This window comes from Scedosporium apiospermum, assembly GCF_000732125.1.
Source record: "Scedosporium apiospermum strain IHEM 14462 chromosome Unknown SEQ_SAPIO_0077, whole genome shotgun sequence".
Classification (NCBI taxonomy): domain Eukaryota; kingdom Fungi; phylum Ascomycota; class Sordariomycetes; order Microascales; family Microascaceae; genus Scedosporium; species Scedosporium apiospermum.
In genome coordinates, this window is record NW_015971778.1 from 45,220 (window position 1) to 69,409 (window position 24,190).

General features: G+C 51.4%; 3 protein-coding genes across 3 annotated transcripts; 2 read left to right on the plus strand and 1 right to left on the minus strand.

The window, feature by feature from the left end:
• Positions 1-249: 249 nt before the first annotated feature.
• SAPIO_CDS1697 (uncharacterized protein) lies at positions 250-4,600 on the minus strand (the record flags this gene model as incomplete). Its single annotated transcript, XM_016784908.1, has 8 exons — positions 250-457; positions 519-1,628; positions 1,686-1,824; positions 2,007-2,062; positions 2,118-2,248; positions 2,924-3,853; positions 3,914-4,168; positions 4,400-4,600. The coding sequence occupies 8 exons, from the start codon at positions 4,598-4,600 to the stop codon at positions 250-252; spliced, it is 3,030 nt and encodes a 1,009-aa protein (XP_016645205.1).
• Positions 4,601-8,490: 3,890 nt separating this feature from the next.
• SAPIO_CDS1698 (Leptomycin B resistance protein pmd1) lies at positions 8,491-13,152 on the plus strand (the record flags this gene model as incomplete). The annotated part of the gene is made up of 5 exons (XM_016784909.1): positions 8,491-9,030; positions 9,250-9,283; positions 9,498-9,704; positions 9,763-10,821; positions 10,928-13,152. The coding sequence occupies 5 exons, from the start codon at positions 8,491-8,493 to the stop codon at positions 13,150-13,152; spliced, it is 4,065 nt and encodes a 1,354-aa protein (XP_016645206.1).
• Positions 13,153-17,328: 4,176 nt separating this feature from the next.
• Positions 17,329-18,572, plus strand: SAPIO_CDS1699 (C6 transcription factor; the record flags this gene model as incomplete). The annotated part of the gene is made up of 2 exons (XM_016784910.1): positions 17,329-17,898; positions 17,979-18,572. 2 exons carry the CDS (start codon positions 17,329-17,331, stop codon positions 18,570-18,572), a joined length of 1,164 nt encoding a protein of 387 aa, XP_016645207.1.
• Between the last annotated feature and the right edge of the window lie 5,618 nt (positions 18,573-24,190).

The window sequence follows — 24,190 nt, forward strand, 5'->3', positions numbered from 1 at the left end:
GAAGTGAAGTGTTACATAGCGAAATATAAGATCCAGGAGAGAATTTGTTGAAGCTATTTCAATGTGAAGGTTGAACCTCAATGTTGAAAACTTGTTGTCATTGATTTGTTCATTCATATATGGCTGCATCTCCTTGCTGTCAAAGAAAAACTCCAGTGGTCCCCCAAGCCATGATCCAAGAAGATAAAAGGATGGGAGGGAGGAAAAAAAGAAGAAGAAATAAAGCCAAGAATCTGGAAGCCAACATCGCTAGTCCTCCCCATTGATGATGCGAAGAAGTTCCTCTCCCTTGGGAGCACTAGTAAGGTTCTCATAGCCGTCATCCGTGACGAGTATGTCGTCCTCAATGCGGACACCGCCGACCTTGTAATACTTTTCGAGAACGTCGGTGTTGATGTAGCGCTTGTGGGTGGGGTCTTTGAGGAAGTAGCCCTCGATGTATTCGCGGCAGAAGTAACTGTTGTTTTGGTTAGTGTAAGTTCGTCTGGGAGGAAGATAGAGAGATTGGGGGGATTTACATTCCGGGCTCGATGGTAACAATCATGTTCTTCTCGAGTCTCTGGCGGCCTTTGTACGGGGGCGGAGTCGCCGTAGGAGCAAAGCTCTTCATGATCTCGGGGGTGACGAACTGGCGCTTCATCAGCTTCCGGCGGGGCTTGGCAGTAGTTGCGGCGACTTCATCGTCCGCCTCCAACAGAAGGAGCCTTTCCCTTCCGGGGACATCATGGACTTCAAGCCCAACGTGATGACCCAGCCCATGGGGGAAAAAAGCCGTCACGGTAGCGGCGTTCCAAATCTCGCCGACGGTGCCGCCACCGAGAACGCCCAACCTCATCAGCCCCACGAGCGCAACGGCGGCAGCGTGCAGATGAAGCTTATAATACAAAACACCAGGACGCACGGCCGAGATGCACTCCTTCTGCATCTTGTCGACGATGGCGTAAATCTCCCTAGCCTCCTTCGAGAAGCGGCCCGAAATTGGTAACGTGCGGGTGATGTCGCTAGCGTAGCAATCCCACTCACACCCGGCATCGATGACGACGAGCTCCCGATCTTTCAGATCCTCGTCGTTCTCCCCGTAGTGCAACGTCGCCGCGTTCTTCCCGGACCCGGCGATGACGGGGTAAGCCTGATTCTTGGCGCCCTTCAAAGCGCACACGGAACGAAACGCCGCCTCGATCTCTCTCTCATTAGCAAATGTGCGCAGCTGCTCCGCGACCCGCCGATGGGCCGCCGACGAAACAGAATTCGCGCGGCGGATCATAGCGACCTCGTAGTCCGACTTTACGACGCGCGCAGCATCCATGCAAAGCTTCAGCCGGTAGGCGTCGATGGAGATCCTGGAGCTAGTTTCGGGGGACAGGCGGGGTGCGTGGTGGGCGTGGAGGATGTAGAGGGTGTTGGAGGAGCCGTAGAGGAGGCGCTGGGCGATGTAGTCCTCCATCTGGTCGACGTAGCGGACAGAGTCCACGTCATAGCGGGCGCGGCATTCTTCGATGCCCGGGGTGAAGCCGTACCAGAGGACTTGGCGGGGTTCGACATAGGGGATCCAGAGGGTTAGGTGGTCCGTTTTGATGTCGTAGGTGATGGCGCAGTCAGCGAAGTTGGCGCCGCTGAGGTAGTAGAAACTACAAGAGTGAGAATGAGTTGAGTTTTCTTCTTCTCTTTTTCTTTTTGGTACTCACTATCGGCGTTGGCGGAAGGGAGGAGCTTGGTCGGAGTCCTCGTAGACGGTGGACGGTTCGCCGGGAAGAAAGACGAGACCGCTGGAGATTTCGTGCTCAGAGGAGAGCTCGGCGGCAACCTTTCTTGCATGTAGCTTGGCTAGGCAATATTTAGAAAGAACCAAGGGATTTAACACAGAGTGAAGTGAAGCGGCGGGCAGCCCGGGTATGCATCGGTGTTGAACTCATGACTCGTCCCCGAAGACTCGCGATACGCCACAGAGCGATTTAAAAGGGCTCATGGACTTATAAACTGAGAAAATACAGAATATTGGAACTTACCTGGGTACTTTCCTAGCGAAGTTAACTCATCCTCTTCATTCTTCACGTTGACCAGCCTATTCAACTCTGGTTAACAAGCTGGATTGAGGCCAGTTTTGTCGCAGGACTCACAGTGCATCGAATTCATCGATGAGATCCAAGCCAAAGTCAAATTCCTCGAGGGCCTCCGCGGCCCCTCGAACACTCGTTGCCATTACTGCTGTAAAGTTTAATGGTAGGTAATCCGAAAGGAACGTATGGGCCTGATGGAACATGGATTGCTGGCTTGGGATGTGAGATGTATGAGGAACTCTGTTGCGGGTGTCTCGACTATTCCCGTTCCTGTTCCTGTTCCTCTTTCTGTTCTCTTCTTGTTCCTGATGAGTATTCACTGTGTGAAACATGTCAAAATTACACTGTGTGTAACTTGTACTTCCATCCCACCTTCCGCACTCCCTTGAGTCTTCGCCACTGTTTCATTATCGTGACACGGATTTCCGCCGGCGAGACTGTTCCTAAGCTAATATTTCAAACAACTCCATAACTTTTATTGATTGGTGATACTTCTCTATCAGAGCGGAGAAACACTGAACACCGGTATTGGTCCCTTCTCCAAATCAATGTCCCAACCCTCTCAGACGCCATAACCCTCAGGTAGCGGAGAGTCTAACTAATACAAAATATGAGTGGTATCAAATCGGATATCATACACACAAGAACCAGCCTTTCATCCATATGCCAAACACCACATGCGCACCCATTCATAAACATCAATCCATAGGTCCAAGGTTCATTTCCCTTAATATATCATAAATTCCCCTCGTCTGCAACTCATGTCTTAGAATCCCCTCCATCACAACCGCTCTCTCCTCCGCCCACCATGAATTCCGAAGCTTCAGCGACACGGTCCTGATTCCCCGATAAAAGAAATACAGTACCACGAGCGCCCTCGAATCACCCTGACTTATGAGATCGTTGAACGGCCTGTACGTCAACAGAGGGAACGACAGGAAACATCTCTCCACTTCGTCCCTTAGCTGTGGGTCGCTGTAATCTAGTACTTTCGATGCGCCTTCTAATGTTTCCGCTTCTTGGAGCAAGGTGATGTGAATCATGAGCGCGATGCGGTCCGCGACAATCTCGAACGAAAGCCGCTTGTAGAGTTCCTTTTCGATCTCGCTCTGGTCGTCGTCGGCAGGCACCCGGAGCGCGATGATGGAGAGAATGTGGGCGTCGGAGAACATGTGCGCGCAGGGTAGCGCCCAGATGGGGAGCTGTCCTTGCTGCTGGCAGAGGTCACGTATTGACGGTGAAGGAGACGATGGTGCGGATGCTGCTGCTTCATCTTCTGGCGTAGTCGGGGAGGAGAGGTTGGGGCCTTTGCCGTGGAAGCGCGGGTCATCGTAGAGATCGATAATTCTGGACCGAAGATGACCGTATTCTATGCCCCTCTCCGCGAGGCTATCGCGGAGCATGACGCACTTCCTCTGGTGGATAAGGCGCCAAAATATGCTCCCCGACGGGTCTGGGAGCTGCCAGGACATGTATCGTACGTGGCGGACGCCTTCTGAGAGTAGGAACAGTCGGTCCTGCGAGAGGTCTAGTCGCCGGTAAGTGCCGTCGAGATTCCGTTGCTGACCCTCGAGGAATCCTAAATCGCACCAACACAGGTAATGGATGAGGATGCAGGTCCCCAGGGCGGCGTCTCTGTTCTCTACCGTCAACTCCAGGTCGAGCACGCTGCGGAATTCCTCGCAGGATTTGGCGAGTAGCACCATAGCTGCCTCATGGTACCGTGGCACGTCCGGGTTGATGATACTGAGATGGCGGGCTGCCATGGCCAGCAAGGCGTTCATGAGGTATTCGAACTTGGAAGTCCCATGTTAGACGATAAAATTAGACACCAAGAATAGCTCGTTTAAACTCACCTTAAAACACTCCTTTAACAGATCTTTCCATATCTCCTCGTACATGACTAGACCGGGAACGGTCTCGTGAAATGCATGGTAGAACAGCTCCATATGCAGGAGGTTCACCCTAGAATCCACACCCGGGAGAAGCGGGTTTGGTTCTGGACGCACGCTTAAGGAAAGACCAGCCGCACCGTTAGCTAACTGGGTGTCGACAAGCGAGCACGTCTCCCGCCGTTTGACGCAGTTGCCGCATGGCGCCTTCTCATCACACTAATACGAACAAAAACGAGCAAGCAAAAAGAAATCAACTTTTCTATCCCAACGTATCACGGAAGTCTTGGCAGGGAAAACGAGGGTAGTTCAGGTAAGAACGTGTGGGGGAAGTGGGAAAATAGGGCCTTTGAGGGTGAAGGCCTGAGGACGTGATAACTTGTTTCCGGACCATCCGGAAGCCGCGGAGATGTTTCGAGAGCTTTTTCGGGCAGTTCTGGTTCTACATACTTTCACTTTCCGGCGCTTGCACGCCGAGCAGCCCCATCGACTCTTCCGGTGGGCTCTCTTCTTCCGGGTCTCGTGCCCGGGGCCTCGGAGGGCTTGGAGTGTAGGTAGGTCCGGTGTTCCCCCAAGGAGGAATGTCTCCGTGAAGGTGGTTTGGTCGTCGGTACAACTGCTGTTACTCGGCGTCCTGGTCGGCGACGTCATGTTTTTCTTTTTCCGTTTTTCATCAAGTTGCGGTTGCGATAATAATGGTTTAGACTGTCGGGGACGTCAAATTTAGAATGCGAGGGTTAAACGAGGTTCGAGCCGTAGGGCTGTCATCATGGAACGGGGGGTACAGAGAGCTGGGAGCTGCAAGTTTTGGATTGTGGAAACGGTCGGAGGTCAACCCATTCGTCAAACACCGCCCCAAAAAGAAAGACACTTGGCTCCGGAGACTTTTTTGGGTTCCTTCGGAGATAAGGTTGGAGCTTTGCTCCGAAAATGTTCTGTTAGTTTCGGGAGGGCGAAGGCAGCCACGGGCTCGACGCAAGCATACCCCCCTACTTCGTCGTATGTAGTCCTTTCCCTGAAATGTTAAGATGGATACCACTCCGGCAAGCTGTGCCGATCAGCATTGTTTCCGAGACTTGTCCTTGTCCTTACGAGTCATCGGTGGGTGGGCGAGACTGGACGGATATACACCTCTAATGTAGTTGTACTTGTAGGTTATACGAAGTACGATATCCTCCCTGGAAGTGGATGCCCAGGATATTTCCCTGGAGACTAACTCAAACGTCATCCGAGTATACTTGTATCTCGTACATCCGGGATCCGCCGTCATTGACGTAACTTCGCATTCGCTTGGCTCAAGAAGATGCCAATCATGGTACAAAGGTACACTATATAGCGCCGTTTGAAATATTGTAGTGTCCTGTCATTGCTTTTGTGGTGCTGTCCCAGACCCTTGGCGATGCCGGGATCCAGCTTTTCGGTGCGCCAGTTAAGGTTCTGTACTAGCTACCGCGTGGAGTGTGGTGGCCCTGCTATTCTGGATCGACCACGTTGCCAGGGCCCCAAAGGGTTGAGTTTTTTCTTCTTCTTCTATTTTGATATTGTATACGTCAAGCTCTCTGAGCACAGAGGCGTGGTCTGGCTATGGCCACAGGCGAACTCTGTCTGTCTACTCCGTGCTTCGTAAACAGCGAGAAGTCAAGATGTGGGTTTTCTGTCCCGCATCTCGCGTGCTCCAAGACCCAAAAATAGGCGCTGACAAAGACAGTCGACAGGTCGGAGTTTTCAGCATCCGACTGGCCGACATGAGTCACTAGACCGTATTCGGCCAGTTTCGCAATTGGAAAAAAAATATATATATAAACTTATCACCGAAATTAGTTTATCACTGTAACAGCAGGGAAAAAGGGTCGTACAGAGGGGAATAGGCACTAAATGTAATTTGAAAACAGGGTGAACTCTATCCTGCCTTTCCCCTCAGTTTTGCGAATTCCGGTCCATAAGACAAGCCAAAACCCAACGGAATCAGAAATTGGAGAAAAGGAGAGTTTGGATGAGAAGGATCAGTAGCGTGGCACTCGTTAGCGTCATTGCCATGGAACGGGACAGGGGAGGCTTTGTGATGGACTTTTGGCGAATCGGAGCCGGCTGGATCTGATCAATAATACCCCCACAATTATGATGAACCCGCATTGGCACGGTACATCGGACCCGATTCCATGCAGCTTGTGCAGCTGGTAGAGGCTTGGCTTCTCTCCTTTGTAGTTTAGTGTACTTGTCCTGGGGGATAGTAATCATGGAAGGCAACAACATTAATACCCTCAGTGTGATAGGGCGGATGGTGGATTCTCGTACTAATTCGAACAAGCGAAGTTTGCGAAATTACAGGTCACAGCTTTGGGTACCGATTCGAGTGGGACAGTATGAGGACAGATGAATCATGATGATGCAGAATCGTTGAGAGAGAAGTAAATGGGGAAATGCTGTCTTTTATTATGGAGTAGTTTATTTCGACATACAGGTCCACATTGCATTGAGGAACCCGAAATTCCATCATTTACTTTGGATGGATTCATTCGGTGTAACCGGGTCCATTATCAATAATATCCAACTCTCAATTGGACTCTGATTTCAGCAAGGGAATAGGAGACGAGGCAGCGTGAGTATTGAAGTCTCCACTGCTTTCCTGGGAACGAGGTATCCGAGTTTGGGGTTTTGGGTGGTGGGGGGAGTCGCACAAGTATAGAAGTACCTTCCTCCAACGGGGTTTCGGATGGTATTGAACTCCGATCCCACCACTCGATTGATACCTTCTCCATACTGCTAAGATTCGTGGCGTTTCCTTTTTTGACGTTCTTGCAAACCTGATATCTGATCTCAAGAGACAATTGCCTTGCCCTTTGCTGCAGTCTTCGCAAGTCTCACCACCCGTTGCTTCTTTACTAGCTTTCGGTCATTCCTGATACCCGCCAAAGGCTGTGGGGCTGTTCATGCGGCGAGAACTTGAAATAACCAGCAGTGGACCATCCATTGGGGGATGCTGTGGAGAGACCCTTGATTCTAGCCCCCAGAAGTTATTACAATGGGGCTTGGGGCAAAACAATAACGTTAGTCTGTAGTGGAGGGAGTGTAGGGATACGAAGGACGAAGGAACGGCACTGATGAAAGCGCAGGGACACTAATACACTACTTCGTAGGAGGAAGACGGATCAATGGAGTGATGGGTTGGCACTAGTTTTGGACACTGGTCGTATGAGGCATCTCGCGAGACTGACCTGAGCTGGGCCACGAGATATTGTAGTTTACCAGCTTCGGATGGAAATAACTGGTGAGCTTCATCCCTTGCCGCCCGCGTTACGACAAGCTCCGCGAGATGGGATGTGCGACAACTTCGTCAACAGGTCGCGACAGAAAATGAAGGCTTATGAGGTCAGATGCGGAAAAAAAAATTGCTGCCTGGAGTATAGACCACACACCCACGCCGACGAGAAAATGGAAAAGTGAAACCCGGTGGATGCACAAGCGGAAATGTTTTCGCCTGGCGAGTTGGGATGTAAAGTTGCAGAACTAGATGCTACCAAGCTTACAGTCGGGAATGATGAGTACATCGTCATGTACTTGAGTTTGATACGGTAGCTCCGCAACGGAATGTTGTTCTCCCGAGGTATCTCTGTTCCCACACCTGCTCCTTCCGTGAATTAGACGGAACATTATTAGCAGAATCCAATGGCAAAAAGTTACAATCAAAACTGTACCGTTCGCAAACCTCGTTTACTTCGCACTTTCATACCCTGAGCGAGTCCTGACCAGGATGGTCGGCACGGTGGCACCTTCCTTGCAATCTGCTGCGTCTGCGTGCGTCTGCGTCTGCGCGGTACTTCAACACGCACCAACTCTTTCCCCATCCTGATCCCCGGAACAAGACAATCAAGCAACGCCCGATATATATAATGGGGCCTGCAGTGTACGAAGTAGACATTGAGCTCTTTCTCCTGCCCGTCCCGTATTCCTGACCAGGCCAAAAAGTTTCTAGCCTCTTTTTCTCTTTTGTCAAAGACAACATTCTAGCCTCTTCTCTTCTCGCCATGTCCTGAGACGCCAGGATTTATTTCTCTCCCTCTCAAAAGACCGGCTTGTGAGAGATCAAACTCACATTTTTCTACTTCGACTCTCTTTTTTCCCTTAAATCATCCCGTATTATCCCCAGCAGCGGTGGCCAGTCTCCTCTCCCATCAACCGGCTTGGCGTCCATCTCTTATCTCCGACCATAACCCCACGGGCAAGGAGAGACAAACGTTCGGACGCCTTGATTTTTCTGAGGAACGCCCGTGCCTACATTCGGGACGAACCCAACGTTCTTCGCTTTCGCATTCCCCACCTTCTAACCCACCTTCTAACCCTTTTGGCCTGTGCTATAATTGTCTCTTGAGACTCGGCTGCAACAACAAACTCTGAAGCTTCTTGGAACTGTAGCAACGAGCTAGTCCATTGCGCGCAACTGACGCGCCCATCTCCTTTCTTTCGTTCCTTTTCTCTCCCCCTAGCAGTTCGTTTGCGTTGTCTTCCTGAATCAACAGTTGGACGCGCAGCCTACAAACGCCATGGCGACCGACCCCGAAAAGGGTGTCGAACCCAGACCCGATTCGGGCTCCCGCTCGAGTCGCGACGGCTCTACCACCACCGATGTGAACCCCCCTTCGAAGAACCAGAACGACGAAGCTTCTAAGCCAGTCGCCGCCACCCCTCCTCGCGAAAAGACCTCGGCTGAGCACCTCGATCTGAAAAAGGTCGATACGCGCCTCGTCGAGAAGAGGGAAGACAACCCCGACGACGTGTACGCCCACCTGCCTCCCAATGAAGCCGAAATCCTCAAGCGCCAGGTCGTCACTCCCGACGTCAAGGCTGGTGTCGCCGCCCTGTACCGCTACTCCTCGAAGCCCGATCTGGCCATCATGGCCGTTTCCGCGCTCGCTGCCATTGCTTCGGGTGCTGCGCTGCCTCTCATGACCGTGCTCTTTGGTAGCTTGCAGGGAACCTTCCAGGACTATTTCACTCCCGGAACCTCGATGACCTATGACGACTTCATGGATGAAATTGTCAAGCTTATTCTGTACTTTATCTACCTTGCTGTCGGTGAATTTGTGAGTTGCACCCATCTGAAGTTTGTTTTATATCGTCGCACAGCACATTGTCGCAATATCGTAATATCACGGTATCACGATATCATAAGCTTCCATTGCCTCAATTTTTTGGCTTGGAGACTTGACTTTTTTTGGCCTCTTCCTCTTTCATTGGACCTGATCTGCTTGGCAGCTGCACGTGTTTAAGATCTACTACTAATGCAATTGTGGTTCTGATAGGTCTGCGTCTATATTTCCACTGTCGGTTTCATCTGTAAGTCATGTACCTGTATTTGCTTTCTGATTACGCCGATCCATTGGCTTGGTTGTTTCCTACATATTATTACCAGCGGTTTTTTAATAGCCCTTGGCAAACATGTAACCGGGAAACATCTCACCAGTCGGCAACTCTCCTCGAAGCCTTTTATTGTGTGGGGGAGATGTTAATCTACAGAGCGGCTGTGCTAACAAGCCACAACTTTTTCTAGACACTGGTGAGCACATCAGCGCCAAGATTCGTGAGCATTATCTTGCAAGTTGCATGAGGCAGAATATCGGTTTTTTCGACAAGCTCGGTGCTGGTGAGGTTACTACCAGGATCACTGCCGATACCAACCTCATCCAAGATGGTATTTCTGAGAAGGTTGGCCTTACCCTCATGGCCATTGCCACCTTTATCTCGGCCTTTGTTATTGGTGAGTAGCTTTCTTCTTGTCTATGTATTATTAAGTGCTAATAATGACAACCATTCAGGCTTCATCAAGTACTGGAAACTCACCCTCATTCTCTTTTCCACTGTCGTCGCCCTTGTTCTCAACATGGGTGGTGGCTCGAAATTCATCCTGAAGTACAGCAAGCAGTCCCTGGACGCTTATGCCGAAGGTGGAAGTCTTGCCGAGGAGGTCATCAGCTCTGTCCGAAATGCCATCGCTTTTGGTACTCAGGAACGTTTGGCGAAACAGTACGACAGCCATTTGGCCCGTGCCGAGTTCTTCGGTTTCAAGGTCAAGGGCGCCATCGGTGTCATGGTTGCCGGCATGATGTTGATTCTCTACCTCAACTATGGTCTCGCTTTCTGGATGGGTTCCAAGTTCATTGTCGATGGTGAATCGAAGCTTTCTAGTATCTTGACCATCATGTTGGCCGTCATGATTGGCGCCTTCAATATCGGAAACGTCGCGCCGAACATCCAGGCTTTCACCACTGCCCTCGGTGCCGCTGCCAAGATTTTCAACACCATTGATCGTGTGTCGCCTCTCGACCCCACCAGCGACGAGGGTGAGAAGCCCGAGAAGGTTGAGGGTACCATCACCCTCCAGAACATCAAGCACATCTACCCTTCGCGGCCCGAAGTCGTCGTCATGGATGGTGTTTCCTTGACTATTCCCGCCGGAAAGACGACGGCTCTTGTCGGCGCCTCTGGTTCCGGCAAATCAACCATTGTCGGTCTCGTCGAACGTTTCTATGATCCCGTCGAGGGCGCCGTCTTGATTGATGGCAAAGACGTCAAAACCCTCAACCTCCGATGGCTTCGCCAGCAGATCTCTCTCGTCCAGCAGGAGCCCACTCTCTTCGGTACCACCATCTTCCACAATATCCGATACGGCCTCATCGGTACCGGGTTCGAACACGATACCGAGGAGAAGCAGCGAGAACTTATCATCGAGGCCGCCAAGAAGGCGAATGCTCACGATTTCATTTCGGCCCTTCCTGAGGGTTATGAAACCAATGTCGGCGAACGCGGATTCTTGCTTTCTGGTGGTCAGAAGCAGCGTATTGCCATCGCTCGAGCTATTGTTTCTGATCCTAAGAGTAAGCAAAATTATTTCTTCACTCACATCCCTTTTTGGCCTTTATTCCTTTGAACATATCGCTGGTCGACTTCTAAAATAATATGACTGACCTAACGCCTCTCCAGTTCTTCTCCTTGATGAGGCTACCTCTGCCCTTGACACCAAGTCCGAGGGTGTTGTTCAAGCTGCCCTCGAAGCCGCCGCTGAAGGCCGTACCACAATCACCATTGCCCACCGTCTCTCCACCATCAAGGATGCCCATAGCATCGTTGTAATGTCCGAGGGTAAAATAATCGAACAAGGAACCCACAACGACTTGCTTGAGCGCCGCGGTGCCTACTACAACCTCGTGTCTGCCCAGAACATTTCCGCGGTTCCGGATCTAACCCCCGAGGAGGAGGATGCTATCGAGGCGAAGGAGGCCGAGCTCACACGTGAGCTGTCGAATAAGAATGGAGGACCTACCGCCGACCCTGATGACAATTTCGATAAGCTCCACAGAACGGCCACGAGCAAGTCTGCCTCCAGCCTTGCGCTCCAGGGCAAGGGTGGATCGGAGGAGGAGAAGAAGTACGGCTTGTGGACTCTAATCAAACTTATCGCCTCGTTCAACAAGCGCGAGAAGTTCCTTATGGCCATCGCCTTCGCCTTCACCGTCATTTGTGGTGGTGGTAACCCGACGCAAGCCCTCTTCTTCGCCAAAGAAATTGTCACCTTGTCCGTGCCCATTACCGATGCCAACAGGCACCAGGTCAAGAAGGATTCCGACTTCTGGAGTGCCATGTACCTCATGCTCGCCTTTGTGCAGTTCATCGCCTTCGCCGTCCAAGGTGTCATCTTCGCCAAGTGCTCCGAGAGGCTCGTCCACCGAGTTCGCGACAGGGCTTTCCGAAGCATGCTTCGCCAAGACGTTGCCTTCTTCGATAGGGATGAGAACACGGCTGGTGCTTTGACGTCTTTCCTGTCTACCGAGACGACCCACGTCGCCGGTCTTAGCGGTGTCACTCTTGGTACCCTTCTCATGGTCTGCACTACACTGGTCGCAGCACTAGCGCTCTCCATCTCTATTGGCTGGAAGCTGTCTCTCGTGTGCGCTTCTACCATCCCTGTCCTCCTCGGGTGCGGTTTCTTCCGTTTCTGGATGCTCGCGCACTTCCAACGACGATCGAAGAGGGCGTACGCCGACTCGGCCAGCTACGCCTCTGAAGCCATCTCGGCTATCCGTACTGTCGCTTCGCTCACGCGAGAGGCCGACGTCCTCGCGCAGTATAAGGCGTCCCTCGACCGCCAGCAGCGTGCTAGCTTGATCTCGGTGCTTAAGTCTAGTCTGCTCTACGCCGCGTCGCAGTCTTTCACGTTCCTGGCCCTCGCGCTCGGTTTCTGGTACGGAGGAACGCTCATCGCCAAGTTCGAGTACGACATGTTCAAGTTCTTCCTGTGCTTCTCCGCTGTCATCTTCGGCGCTCAGTCTGCTGGCTCCATCTTCTCGTTTGCGCCCGATATGGGCAAGGCGCATCACGCCGCGGCCGAGCTCAAGACTCTCTTCGACCGCAAGCCCGAGATCGATACGTGGTCGGATAAGGGAGTGGCTGTTGACTCCGTCGAGGGCGCCATCGAGTTCCGAGATGTGCACTTCCGCTATCCCACGCGCCCCGAACAGCCCGTTCTTCGCGGTCTCAACCTCGACGTCCAGCCGGGCCAGTACGTGGCCCTCGTCGGTGCCTCCGGCTGCGGCAAGAGTACCACTGTCGCGCTCCTCGAGCGTTTCTACGACCCGCTCGCCGGCGGCATCTACGTTGACGGCAAGGAGATTAGCACTCTCAACGTCACGCAATACCGCTCGTACATCGCGCTCGTCAGCCAAGAACCCACACTCTATCAAGGCACGATCCGCGACAACATCCTCCTCGGCTCCCCCCGCGACGACGTCTCCGACGAAGCCATCGAGCACGCCTGCCGCGAGGCCAACATCTTCGACTTTATCATGTCCCTCCCCGAAGGGTTCAACACGCTCGTGGGCTCCAAGGGCGCGCTCCTCTCCGGAGGCCAGAAACAGCGCATCGCCATCGCCCGCGCGCTCATCCGCGACCCGCGCATCCTGCTCCTCGATGAGGCCACCTCGGCCCTCGACTCGGAGAGCGAGCATGTCGTGCAGGCGGCGCTCGACAAGGCTGCCAAGGGCCGAACGACGATTGCGGTCGCGCATAGGTTGAGCACGATTCAGAAGGCGGATGTGATTTATGTGTTTGACCAGGGGAGGATCGTGGAGAGGGGAACGCATACGGAGTTGATGGTGCATAATGGGCGGTATGCCGAGTTGGTGAACTTGCAGAGCTTGGAGAAGAGGTGATGAATCTTTCTCCCCTCTTTCTTCTTCCGTCTCTCTTTTTTCTTTTCTCTGTTTGAGCATGCACATACACATCCTTTAGATAACTCTAATTAGGCGAGGTTTGTTTTGAGCACGGAGATGTCGCATTGCATATAGAGGCGTTTTCTGTTATCACTTTCCTTCTGGTTTCCTCGTGTTTTTAGTCCTGAGACCATTTGTCTGGACTATTTGCTTTCTTTGCGTTGAGTTGTCGCAATACATGTATTTAATATGAATCCCAAAAGAAAAGGTGGATGTGGGCGTGTGAGATTTACGAAGCACCAGATATCTAAGAATAAACACTGAATAGATAGGACGGGAAGAGACGAAAGCAAATTATTTGAACGTCAACGGGTTTCCGTCGGTGATAAGTTTCTGTTGGTGAAGCTGGCCATCGCCTCGTTAAATTCATATGAGCGACAAGTCGTAACCACCCACGGACGGGGGCTCCATCTGAAAAACCGACTAATGCACCTACACCCGAGTCGCGGCCGTTGAACAGTCAAGACTGCATGCAGGTCTTGGATGATCGGACGAAGGTTGATGCATAGTGTATGGTGAGAAGCGACGAAGGAAGGCGTACATGAAGTGGACTGATGTTGTTCTTTGTGGAGCAGAGAGGACGGTCCGAATCTTAGCTTCGGTCCTCCCTTCTTCTCGAGAGTAGCGTAGTGGATATATATTTTATATATATGCATATATACCTTAGCGCACCTTGGCAAAGTTGTGCGGAAATAGTGTGCTCTTGAGATCGAGATCTTCGCGAGATGACTCCGTACTGGGCTCTTTGGTGGGGCTTGCAGCGCGGGAGGAGAGCTGTTTGCCAACGAGAAATTTTCTGGTGGAGCTTGGAAAAGATCGGATCACCGTCTCGGTGTGCTCGGAGGTGAGAATGGCATCATGATGCGAGGGAGGACTTTGTGGTTAATACAGAGTTGAGCTAGCCGCTTGAGACCCAAGGCTGTTATGAAATATCAAGATGATATCGGACCTCGTTATCACAAGTAGGGACACGAGAATCAGCGACCATGACGGTGGCTTGCCAGGCAAGTGGTGGCTAAGCGTCACCGTAAGCGCTAGGGGAATATGAACTCCCATCCGAAGTACAAGAAGAATCAACGAGAATATGAATCTACTTGGTTTATTAGATGAAGGCTTTTCGCCCGCCAACCTGGCGTCTTTATTGGCGACTTTAGTGTGTCTGTTCCTTTGGTTATGATTGTGGTAATTGCACCATCTGTATAGAGTGCAATCCGATGGAATAAGTCGTGGAGACAATGTCCCCGTTACCTTATTTCCAGCCTTAGTGTAGATCCTAAGATGGATGGACTTTGTCGATGTGGGTTGGCGCAGGCAATTGTGGAGAGTGGAGAGGTCAACGGATGACGAATCCCAACGGTCGGGCTGGGAATGGGGACGCCAGTTGGCCTTTGCTCTCCGGTGAGGATTGGACACTGGTGGGACACTGGTGGATGAAAGATCAATACTGGCTCTTGGCAGATACGCCAGGGCTGAAAGAGGTAAATGGATTTGATCGTATTGATGAGGTGTTTCCGAAACGGCGTTTATTGGTTTACCACCACCGAGCGATTAATACGAAGTAAACGCAACGATAGCTTCTTTTCAACAAGGATCAACGAAGAAAATTGCAACTGTCCTGCAGGGTTGCAGCTCGAGTCGGGTATTGGTGTCAGAGATATGTCGGTGTCTGCAGCTAAGACTGGCAGACCACGCGACAGGCAGGCTAAGGTTAGCTGATTGCTGGAAGGATCAGTTAAATTAGATGATGCGCTGGGTGTCTGAACTTGACTCGACCGTTTTGCTGTCAACGACGAAGGTCTGGAAGCTCGCGAAGGACGAAGGATGAGCACTGATAAAGACAAAGTAACTTTGTACTCTTGTGCTCTGTACTTCGTAGAGGATATGGATGCACTTTCCCAAACTCGCGGCACTCAGCTGAGACATCTAGGATCATATGCTTCAGGAGAGGGAAAGACACACCTTGTCAACCAGCCAAGGAGAAGGTGCGATCCCCTTAAGCGTTAATACGAATCGGATAGGGAAACGCATCCTGGGGCTCCTGAGCATAAATCGATGTCCACTAATGGCTACGAAGTACACTTGTAGGAGCTCGGTGGGCTGTGCTGTCCCGAAGACTTCATAGACGCGAATTCAAACTCATGCGAAGGACTCTCCACTCCTAGACTTCACGACAAAAGGATCAATTGATCGACGTTTTTTGTTCGGAGTAAGTTAGTAAGGTGGGCAATTGAAAATTTTCATCTCCCGTTCGTCAGGTATTCAGACTTCAAAGTGAAGAGTGTACTTCGTACGAATATGAAGTAAATGATTGAGTGGTGTTGAGTGGAAGGCAGTACTTCCCAGGACGACGGACTTGAGAGCTGTCAGTGGTCAAGCTTTCTTGATAGGGGAAAACGCCAGGCACCAGGTACGAAAGCACGAACCCGTGTGCAGCATGTGCACAGTCCCGAATCCACATGGCAGGAAGGACAAACCGGAGAAACTCAACGAAGTACTTCGTACATCCCGAAGAAGATTTGATCTCTTATCATCAAATGGCACAAAACCTTCTTGCTTGGGAAGGAGCATGATGCAAAGTTTATTCAGGAAACCGCGTGTCTCGTCCCGACGTTGCCCAAGCTCAACTCCGCATTCCTTGACTGCATAACAATCAACCTCGAGAACCATCGTCGTTTATTTCCTATTGTTTCTTCAAAGAGATCTTCCTTGCTGCTATTCATTCACGCCATTCAACCGCAAAGTGTCATTGAACGATTCTTTCGTACTCGTCAAGCACAATTGTTCGATTCGCATTCCCAATTTGCTCCGATATTGGATGGACCAAAACCCTGAGCATGTACTACCTCGTACTATAAACTATGCAAAGTACTTCGTTACGAACACCTCAACTTGCCCCTTGTCAGATCAATTGATGCGATTGCAACTCTCCCTCTCACACCTCACACCCCTGTCCATGACTCCATCCTCCATCGGTGGTCTGCCCCTGTCGCTCTCTAGCAAATCGTCCAATCGCAGCTCCCTAGTGCCAGCCAATTCCCACTTGGATAACATTTGATTCTGAACGAGGCGATATTAATTCAGTATGGTCGATATTGTTATATGCAAACTAGGATAGCTCCATCTCCTTTCCCAATCGGTCTCCCAATCGCGGCTCCTACTGACCCTGTTCGCACTCTAACTGTTTATTTTATCCGCCCTCCCATATTGCTATATACCTTTTCGGCCCCCTTCCTTGTCCCGCTCTACTCCTTGTCCGCATTCTTTCTCTCGAGAAATGACAGATCCATCGTCGATCCAGCGAGCGATCTAGTACCAGGGGAACGAGACTTGAGAGTGTGAACAGCGGCCGCGCAGACAGCATTTGACACTGCATCCAGGGCGCGACGCGATCCTCACTACATCGCCCCGCCTCACCTGGCAATCGACTGGGGCACAATCCAAGTGTTCTCAACTGAGACTTCTCTCATCTCAACCCACAAGCTTGTCGTTGGGCCGCTTTCGACGAGAAAGGAAACGAAACCTCGACCCTCTGATCGCCCGAACCGATCCCAAAATTAACCCCCGGATTATGCCAGTTGCTTGTCAAGACAGATAATTCCTGGTTATTCTGCACTTATAGAATCTACGACAAAGGCAAATTAAACCAATTTGCCTGCCTCATATATTTCTCGCTCTTCGCAATCCCGTTGGTTTTCTAGCGGGTGAGCAGCCGAACCAGATCTTTTGGACAAGTCCCGAATTCGTCGCGGTCCCCCTCTCCAACCTAGCACCTCTCTGCAACCGACTCTCCCTTCGCCCTGTCGGATCGAATCCTCACTTTTACGAAGTAACAGCCATTCTGTCGAAATCGAGTCGCGGACCGCTTCGCCCAGCGTCCATCTTCCGAATTATAGGATCGATCAACCCCGCCGAACGACTCTCCTTCAGGATCTTTCCCCATTCTGAGCCTCCTCAGTCCAGGATCCCTGCTTTCCGTTGCTTCCAACGTCGACCCACTGATCTCTTGATAGACGATTCCGGTTTGACTCTACGCGTCGGAGCTCGAGCGGTCGGACTCTCGTTAAATGTAACATCATTACTATTAACTCGAGAACTTGTCAAATCCAGCCAGACGATATGGCTCCCTTAATACCAGATTCCCTACATACACAGAGCCGATGCTCGTCATCGCGCTTGCCGCCTTCTAGGCCTCGCTTGAAGTTGCAATGGTTATTCTTACTGGGCCTCGCCGCGATCTTTTCCCTATCGACGGCGACAACACCTCGGGTGACACCTGCAGACGGCGTCGCTGCTCCCACTGACGCCTTGATCATCGATAACGCTATACCAGTAGCGGTCGACGGCGGATCGCCTTTGGTGTTAGCCGACGGCGAAATCGATTTGCGCAAGCGGCAGAAGAAGGATGAGGAGGAGAGTACGCCGGCACCAACCACAACGCCTTCTCGGACCGCTCGCGCCACCGACGACGGCTCGTCTAGCAGAATCTCCTCAAACGCGGGCTCCACGCGGACAGGCTCCTCAAGCACAACGACGAGCACCACACCCTCTCCTCTACCCTCCCCCTTCGACAGTGGTATAGACTTCAACTTCACCAGCAACGGTGGAAAGTCATGCCCCAAGTTCCTAAACGATCTGCTCACCGACGAGACCTTTAAAGGGTGTTACCCCGTGTCTCTGATGCTCGAGGTAAGAGGAGTAAAAGTCCAGATATCAAATTGCCAGAGACGATTGGGATATCGCCGCTAACCGATAAATTGTTATCTTAGACCTCGAGATCCTGGTTCGAGGCAACCAAGGAGCTGCCAAGCATTGTCAGGGTCCTCGACGCCGCTTGCTCTGCTGATGTTGACTTTTGCACCACCTTCCTCAAGGATAAGGCGAAGGAATTGATCTCCGATGAGAACTGTAGCCAGGAATACAACTCCGGCCAGCCCAACATCATGCAGGCGTACGTGGGTCTGAGGGCGTATAACGTTCTCTACAAGGCAACTTGCCTCCGGGATGAAGAGAATGACGACATGTACTGTTTTGCGAACGCCGTAACGAACACAAGCACACCGGCCAACGCCTACTTCTACTACTTGCCCCTGAACAAGGCATTACCGCAGGCGGCGAACCCGGCCTGCAGCAAGTGTCTCCAGGACACTATGGCCATCTATCAAGCTGCCGCCGCGTACCGGAAGCAAGCTATTGCCAATACCTACGTCGCCGCAGCTGAAACCCTCAATTCCATTTGCGGACCGCAGTTCGCCAACGATACCCTACCCGCTGAGATCCAAGATGCTGCCGGTCGCTTTGCGATATCATCTCTGGCTGTCTCGACGGCGGTGTTCGCCGTGGTTTTCACCTGGCTATTATAGAGTTAGCCCCAGTGGAGTACGCAGACCCCCTTTTGCCTTGGACGGTGAAGGCAGTGGGAGGCATTTGTGAGCTGATACGTGGCGGCGTGATGGATTTTATTTTCCGGCGTTGGGCTCTTATATGGGATAGCATTTACGGTATTGGCATCTAGCGGGCTTTCTCTATTTCTTTTCATAATTTTTTTTCTTTACATGTTTCCTAGCGGTCCTCCCAGGATTACCGACGACACAGCACCTCGCACTCTGGAGAATCCGTCCTCAAGGATATCAGGCTCGCCGGCGTTCGATCTCTGGACCGACGTCCAGGCCACATTCAAAGTTCATTTCTCATCTAGACCTGTACTTTTACCTGACGAGTTTTTATACCAGGTTGGCACGTGGTATATTATTCCCACTTCTTCCGTTCATACCCTCTCACCCATTGAGAGCGGCCAAGCCGTCCAGCTTTTACTTCACCCTTTTTCGGACACTCGACTCTTATCGTCTCTGTATATATTTTCGATTCTTTCACGTTTGACCTCCTTGTCTAGCGTTCCTGCTAGAAGAATGATTCGGGATGGATGTCTTGTATATATAATGTTGAATATCAAAAGTTTTGGGCTTTCTTGGATGAGAATGTTTTATCGCTGAGCATGAATGAGGGCCTCGGCTTAACAGATGTTGTTTGCAGACTAGCAGTGAATATCTCAGTGGGCCAGGTCCCCAGTACTTTCTATCGCCCGAGGTCTCTAGAAGCCGGGCTTATGATACTCTCTCAGCAAGATGGTTAGGCTAGGCGACGCAGAATAGCTTCGGGGACGGATTTGACTAGTCCTGTCGTCTCGAGCCTTGCAGGAGCAGTGGCCAAGGAGTGAGCTTCCTACGTGGAGAGGTGAGCCTTCTATGTCATGTTGCGATGAAATTCTGCGGTGCCCCTGCTAAGCCAGACGTTCTATGCCACCCGGAACAGAAGAAGGACCTCGAAGCCATGATGATATCAGACTACGAGATTGAATGTGAGGACTGGCTCGCGGAGGAAATATCTCTCCACTCACACGATCACAGCCCCGCTGTAAACCTACGCTAGCGAGACAGAGCTTGTTGACTTCATAGCCTCCCATCGCGTCTTTGGCTGTGGCGACCTTGGAGGATAGGGTTCTGGATCCCATCCGAAGGACCCGAGCTGTGTCTATCCCCCGAGCACTTGCCCCATGGGACAAGGCTACGGCTTTTACAGCTAGCACGGGCAATCTTCCTCCTCAATGGACTAGGCTCAATGGAGTTTTAAGGTACTTGAGGATGTTTAAGTTCAACAAGGAGAATGGCCGACGAGATCACGATGACTATATCTAGTGCCTCATTTTGGTCAAGAAAAAGGCGGTCCGTTGTTCGAACTTTACGACCGGACTTGATCACATCGACTCCAAGAAGGTCTAGCAAAGGCCAACTATCTTCATCTTTACTTGGTATCAACATCGCCCACCTTCCCATGCCAACCAATCTTCCTCATAAGGGGCAAGCAAACCGAGCCCGGATATCGAGGCCTCCTGCGCCCTGAGCAAACCATCTATGGCAATATTCCCAAATATAACCAACCGCTGTTAACTTCCCTGATTTTGCCTACTCGCGGCGCCCCCGCCCAGCCAGGCACCGAAGATCCTTCCTCTTTGGCCCTACGTTCCTCTTCACTTTCACTCTTAGCATGTCAGCTAAGCACCTTATGCCGCCCACACCAACCTTGCTCCGTCCGGGTATCAGGAGCGGCATAATATGGAGAGGGAATACGCAGGAACTGCTAAAGGCCAAGCCAGCTGTGCATACGCATTATGGTGGACTCTCCCTTTGCCGCTCTTTGTTTCCGCCGATCCCTTCCTCTCAGGCTTGCATGCTGGACGGGAGCTCCCTCCGAAGAGGGGGAAATGCTGCGGGCTTCGTGCTAACCCACGATTACAATCCTTACTGCTTGGATCGAGATATTAAAAAGAACGAAACAAACAGACGCTATTACATCCTTGGCTCTGGAACCAAGTTTACAGAAGTTCTTCTATTTCCCGATTTGGAGACTTTTGCTCGTATTTCCTCCCACCTGAAGGAAGAAGTAATCACAAAGTAATAACACAGGGCCTTAAGCAATACATATCACCGTCTAAATCTACACGCCCCCTCGGCGGGCGACGAATAGGAACAGAGTGGGATATATTCCGAAAAGGACGTAGGTGAGAGAACTTCGCTAGAGGGAAAACGAGGGCTTTCTGGTATAAGACCGGGTTATAACATGATTTGATATATTGCCAGCCACACCATTCTGGTCCCGAGTTTCCCCTCCAGGGGACTGAAGGATGCGGCAGTGAGAGAAGAAGTGTGTTTGGATGCGGCGGGTCGTTCAGGTCCTTTGGAGACTTGGGCTTTGATTCTTTCACACCCTATATCTCCCTTAGGTTCTTGCCATCACGAGAGGAGTGGCTGTAGTTCTCCGTAAGGGTCTAACGGAAGGAGGTGTTTTTGTTCCACATCGAGACTTGGAGGAGAAGAAGGTCAGAGTGTGAGCTGTTTCCAGGAGGGGTGATTGCAAATCTGGAAGGTTGGGAGGTAAGTTGGACGCGAGGGAACTCAAGGTGTTGGTGGAGGTAGTTGGTTCTCGTCTCGAATCTTGACCAGATTCATTGGATGATACCGGTTCGCAGATGTCGAGATATGCCGCGGAATGTTTTGTTTCAACACGTTCTCGAGGTTTGGTTCTCTCCCGCGCGAGACAGATGGGCACCTCCGTATTCACACGTTTCCTGCGTCAGAACTGAACAAGAGGGGAGAGATGGAACTGAGGACGAAACGGGACAGATTAGGTTCGGGGACGGCCTCGATTCCGCCTGGTGGTTGGGAACACGGGAAGTTGGGTGTGACGGAGGCGTGAAGGCATCGAGGAGCGGTTCATGTTCGGGTTCGGGTCTTACTTTGTAACAGAAGACCTCCTCTTCTTCATTATGCCGGTGTTTTCAGCACCCTCTTGGGGAGAGGTATCTCCGCATCTGTCCTCCGTTTCCCCTCCGTGGTGGACACCACAATCGTCTCGCTATTGAAAGTATGGTCGAGGCACAACCCAAAGCCGGTTCACCCACCACGTCCTCACCACGGTAGTGTGTGAGTCGGTTCCAATCCTGCATGTTCTTCCACGTGAGGAATATATTACGATGAAGGTGGCAGCTGTTCAGATTCTACTCTACGAGTCAACCACGGTAGCTTCCCCCTCGTCATCCCCTCTCTGTGGTGATAGAACCCGTCCTTCCCCCGTCCTCCCTCCCGGGACGATGGACACCGACGGGAGCGCTAAGTTGCCACACCGTTTCTACATCTCCCCCGTTATATATTATTGACATCACCGTGTACTCTTTCCGTCCTTCCACCGCTTCTACGGTTTTCCTCAGTTCCCCTCATACGATGATAAACTCGACGTTTAGGATATAGTACCTCGACTCTCGCTAAAAAGGCACCTCACACCCTCCCTTCTCATCCTCGCTTCATCATGAACCTCATCTTTTCCGGGAAAAGGTGACCACCCCACCCTCCTTCGCCTAAACGAGTCGGGGTGTTTTCTCAGTCTTTCATTCTTTCTCGACATTCTTTCCATTTCGCGTAATCAAATTCGCTTCGCTTCGTCTCTTTTTTTTCTTGATCTATCCGGGAATAGGTGAGTGCCAAGGCACCATTGGGCTAGTTTCCCCGTTTTTTCCTCTTTCTTCTGCAAGGATTGGTCTTTCGCTTCTTTTAGATGAAGTGTGCGGTCTTGTCATCCCAAGGGAGGAGAATGTCTGAGGGTTCAAGCCCAAGAACAGAAAGATTGCAAAGTCCGTGAAGTCAAAGTCAGTGCTCGTGAGAGCGGAAAAACATGTTGGGTCTCTGACAGGATTCATCACGTTATGTGTCCCAGACAATGGCTGGAAGGGCTCTTCACATTCTCTTCTCACTCTCTTCCTGGGAAAATATTCATCCACATTCTTGCGAAGTCGTGGACAATTCTTCTCCTCTGAATTTTCCCCTTCTTCCCTATAATCTGCATTAATCCGGATAGATTGAGAGTTCCCTCGCTCGAGCAGTGAGGGTTCCGGGAAATCAGGCAGAGGTATATTATGGCCTAAAGGGAGAAGTACATTTTTTCCCTTTGATGGACACCTCCTCTCCAGAAGATAGGGTCCTCACAGGGGAAACCGGAACTTGTTCAAACCAGAGCATAGGGGTGGTTAGCGAAAGAGGTTTCTTGGTAGGGCAACGCGAATGAGGCCCCGAATCGTCCTATCTGGCGTCAGGTACGCATGCGTTCCTCGCGAAAAGGAAGGGTGGCGTGGAAGAATCAAGACAAGGTACCACCACTCCTTCCCGTTTACGTTTTCTTACGATATATGGCTTCGCTAACCTATTCTCGAAGGAAACCTAGGTTTTCTATATTAATAGTAGGAGTAAGGGATGGGGCTAAGAAAAGGCGATGAGGGGAGGTGGGGCGTGTGTAGATGGGATGGGAGATGGAAGAAGCTATATCACCCGGTATTTGTCAAGGCTTCACCCAGGAGGTCATCTTGGAGCAGTGGCGAAACTGGAGATTGTCTGGGAGGGAGCCTTGGTTTTTACCAACCGGTTCTGGTTCCGTTTTTCTCTTCTTATTCTTGTCGCCTTGTGCGCCACGAGTTGAGGATGAAGCTGACTTTAGCCATGTTTCCGGGCGATAAGCGTGGAGCGATGAAGAAGGGCAAGGAGGCGAATGACGCAAATAACGGCCGATCTGAAGCACTCTCTTTTGGATTCCCGGGGTAGTAGCCTAAGGAGTAGAGGCAGAGATGGCTTTCTTTTGCAAAGTCCTCGGCACACCTTCCCTGAAACCGAGGTAACGGAACTACCAACACAGCTTCTCACAGGCAAACCGAGATTTCAGCCTTCTCAAGGTTCTCGCGGGGAATCTCAAGGCAGCAGCCAAGTTTTGGCAACCATATGGAACGAGGCTAGTTTGCAGGCCCATCGGGAAAAGGCAAGAGCTCGCGGATGAAGTTGTCCGAATCCTGGGAATGAAGATTTTACGTTTGTCTCACACCTCGGGTTAAAAGAACTCCTTACCTTACTCAGATGGGATATAGAGAGGCAAATTCGAGGGCAAGAAGCTTGGGTCCGGCAATAATCATCATCATGCTATAGCCTCTCTTGAACAGAAGAGGCGTCGGAATACGAGGCCAGGTCGGGAAGCAGGCGCCTGATTTGGCACTGAGTTGTGAACACCCTACTCGGTTGGCAAGTCGTTACGACCAACAATCAAACCATAGTCGGGTGCTGGAAGTCTCTCCTACGCTCGCCACGTTGAGTTTTCTGAACGAAGGGGCCTATTCGGACCTACCCGGGCCCGGATGCCCAAATGCCCGGATGGATTTGATTCTAGCGGCTCGTCTTCTCTTCTTTTCCCTGGTGTTCTGAAGCACTAGAGAGCGGAGATCCCGGTATCTTTAAAAAAAGAATCGACCGGTCTCCTTGAGAGATGGCCCATTTTTCCTTGTGAATCCGGCTAAGGGTGCTGAAGGAATGGACCCGGCGGGAAAAGGTGGGCTGAGACTTGGACCGAGAAGACGGTTCATGCGTTGGTTTTCTTCTCTCTCCCGATTCCC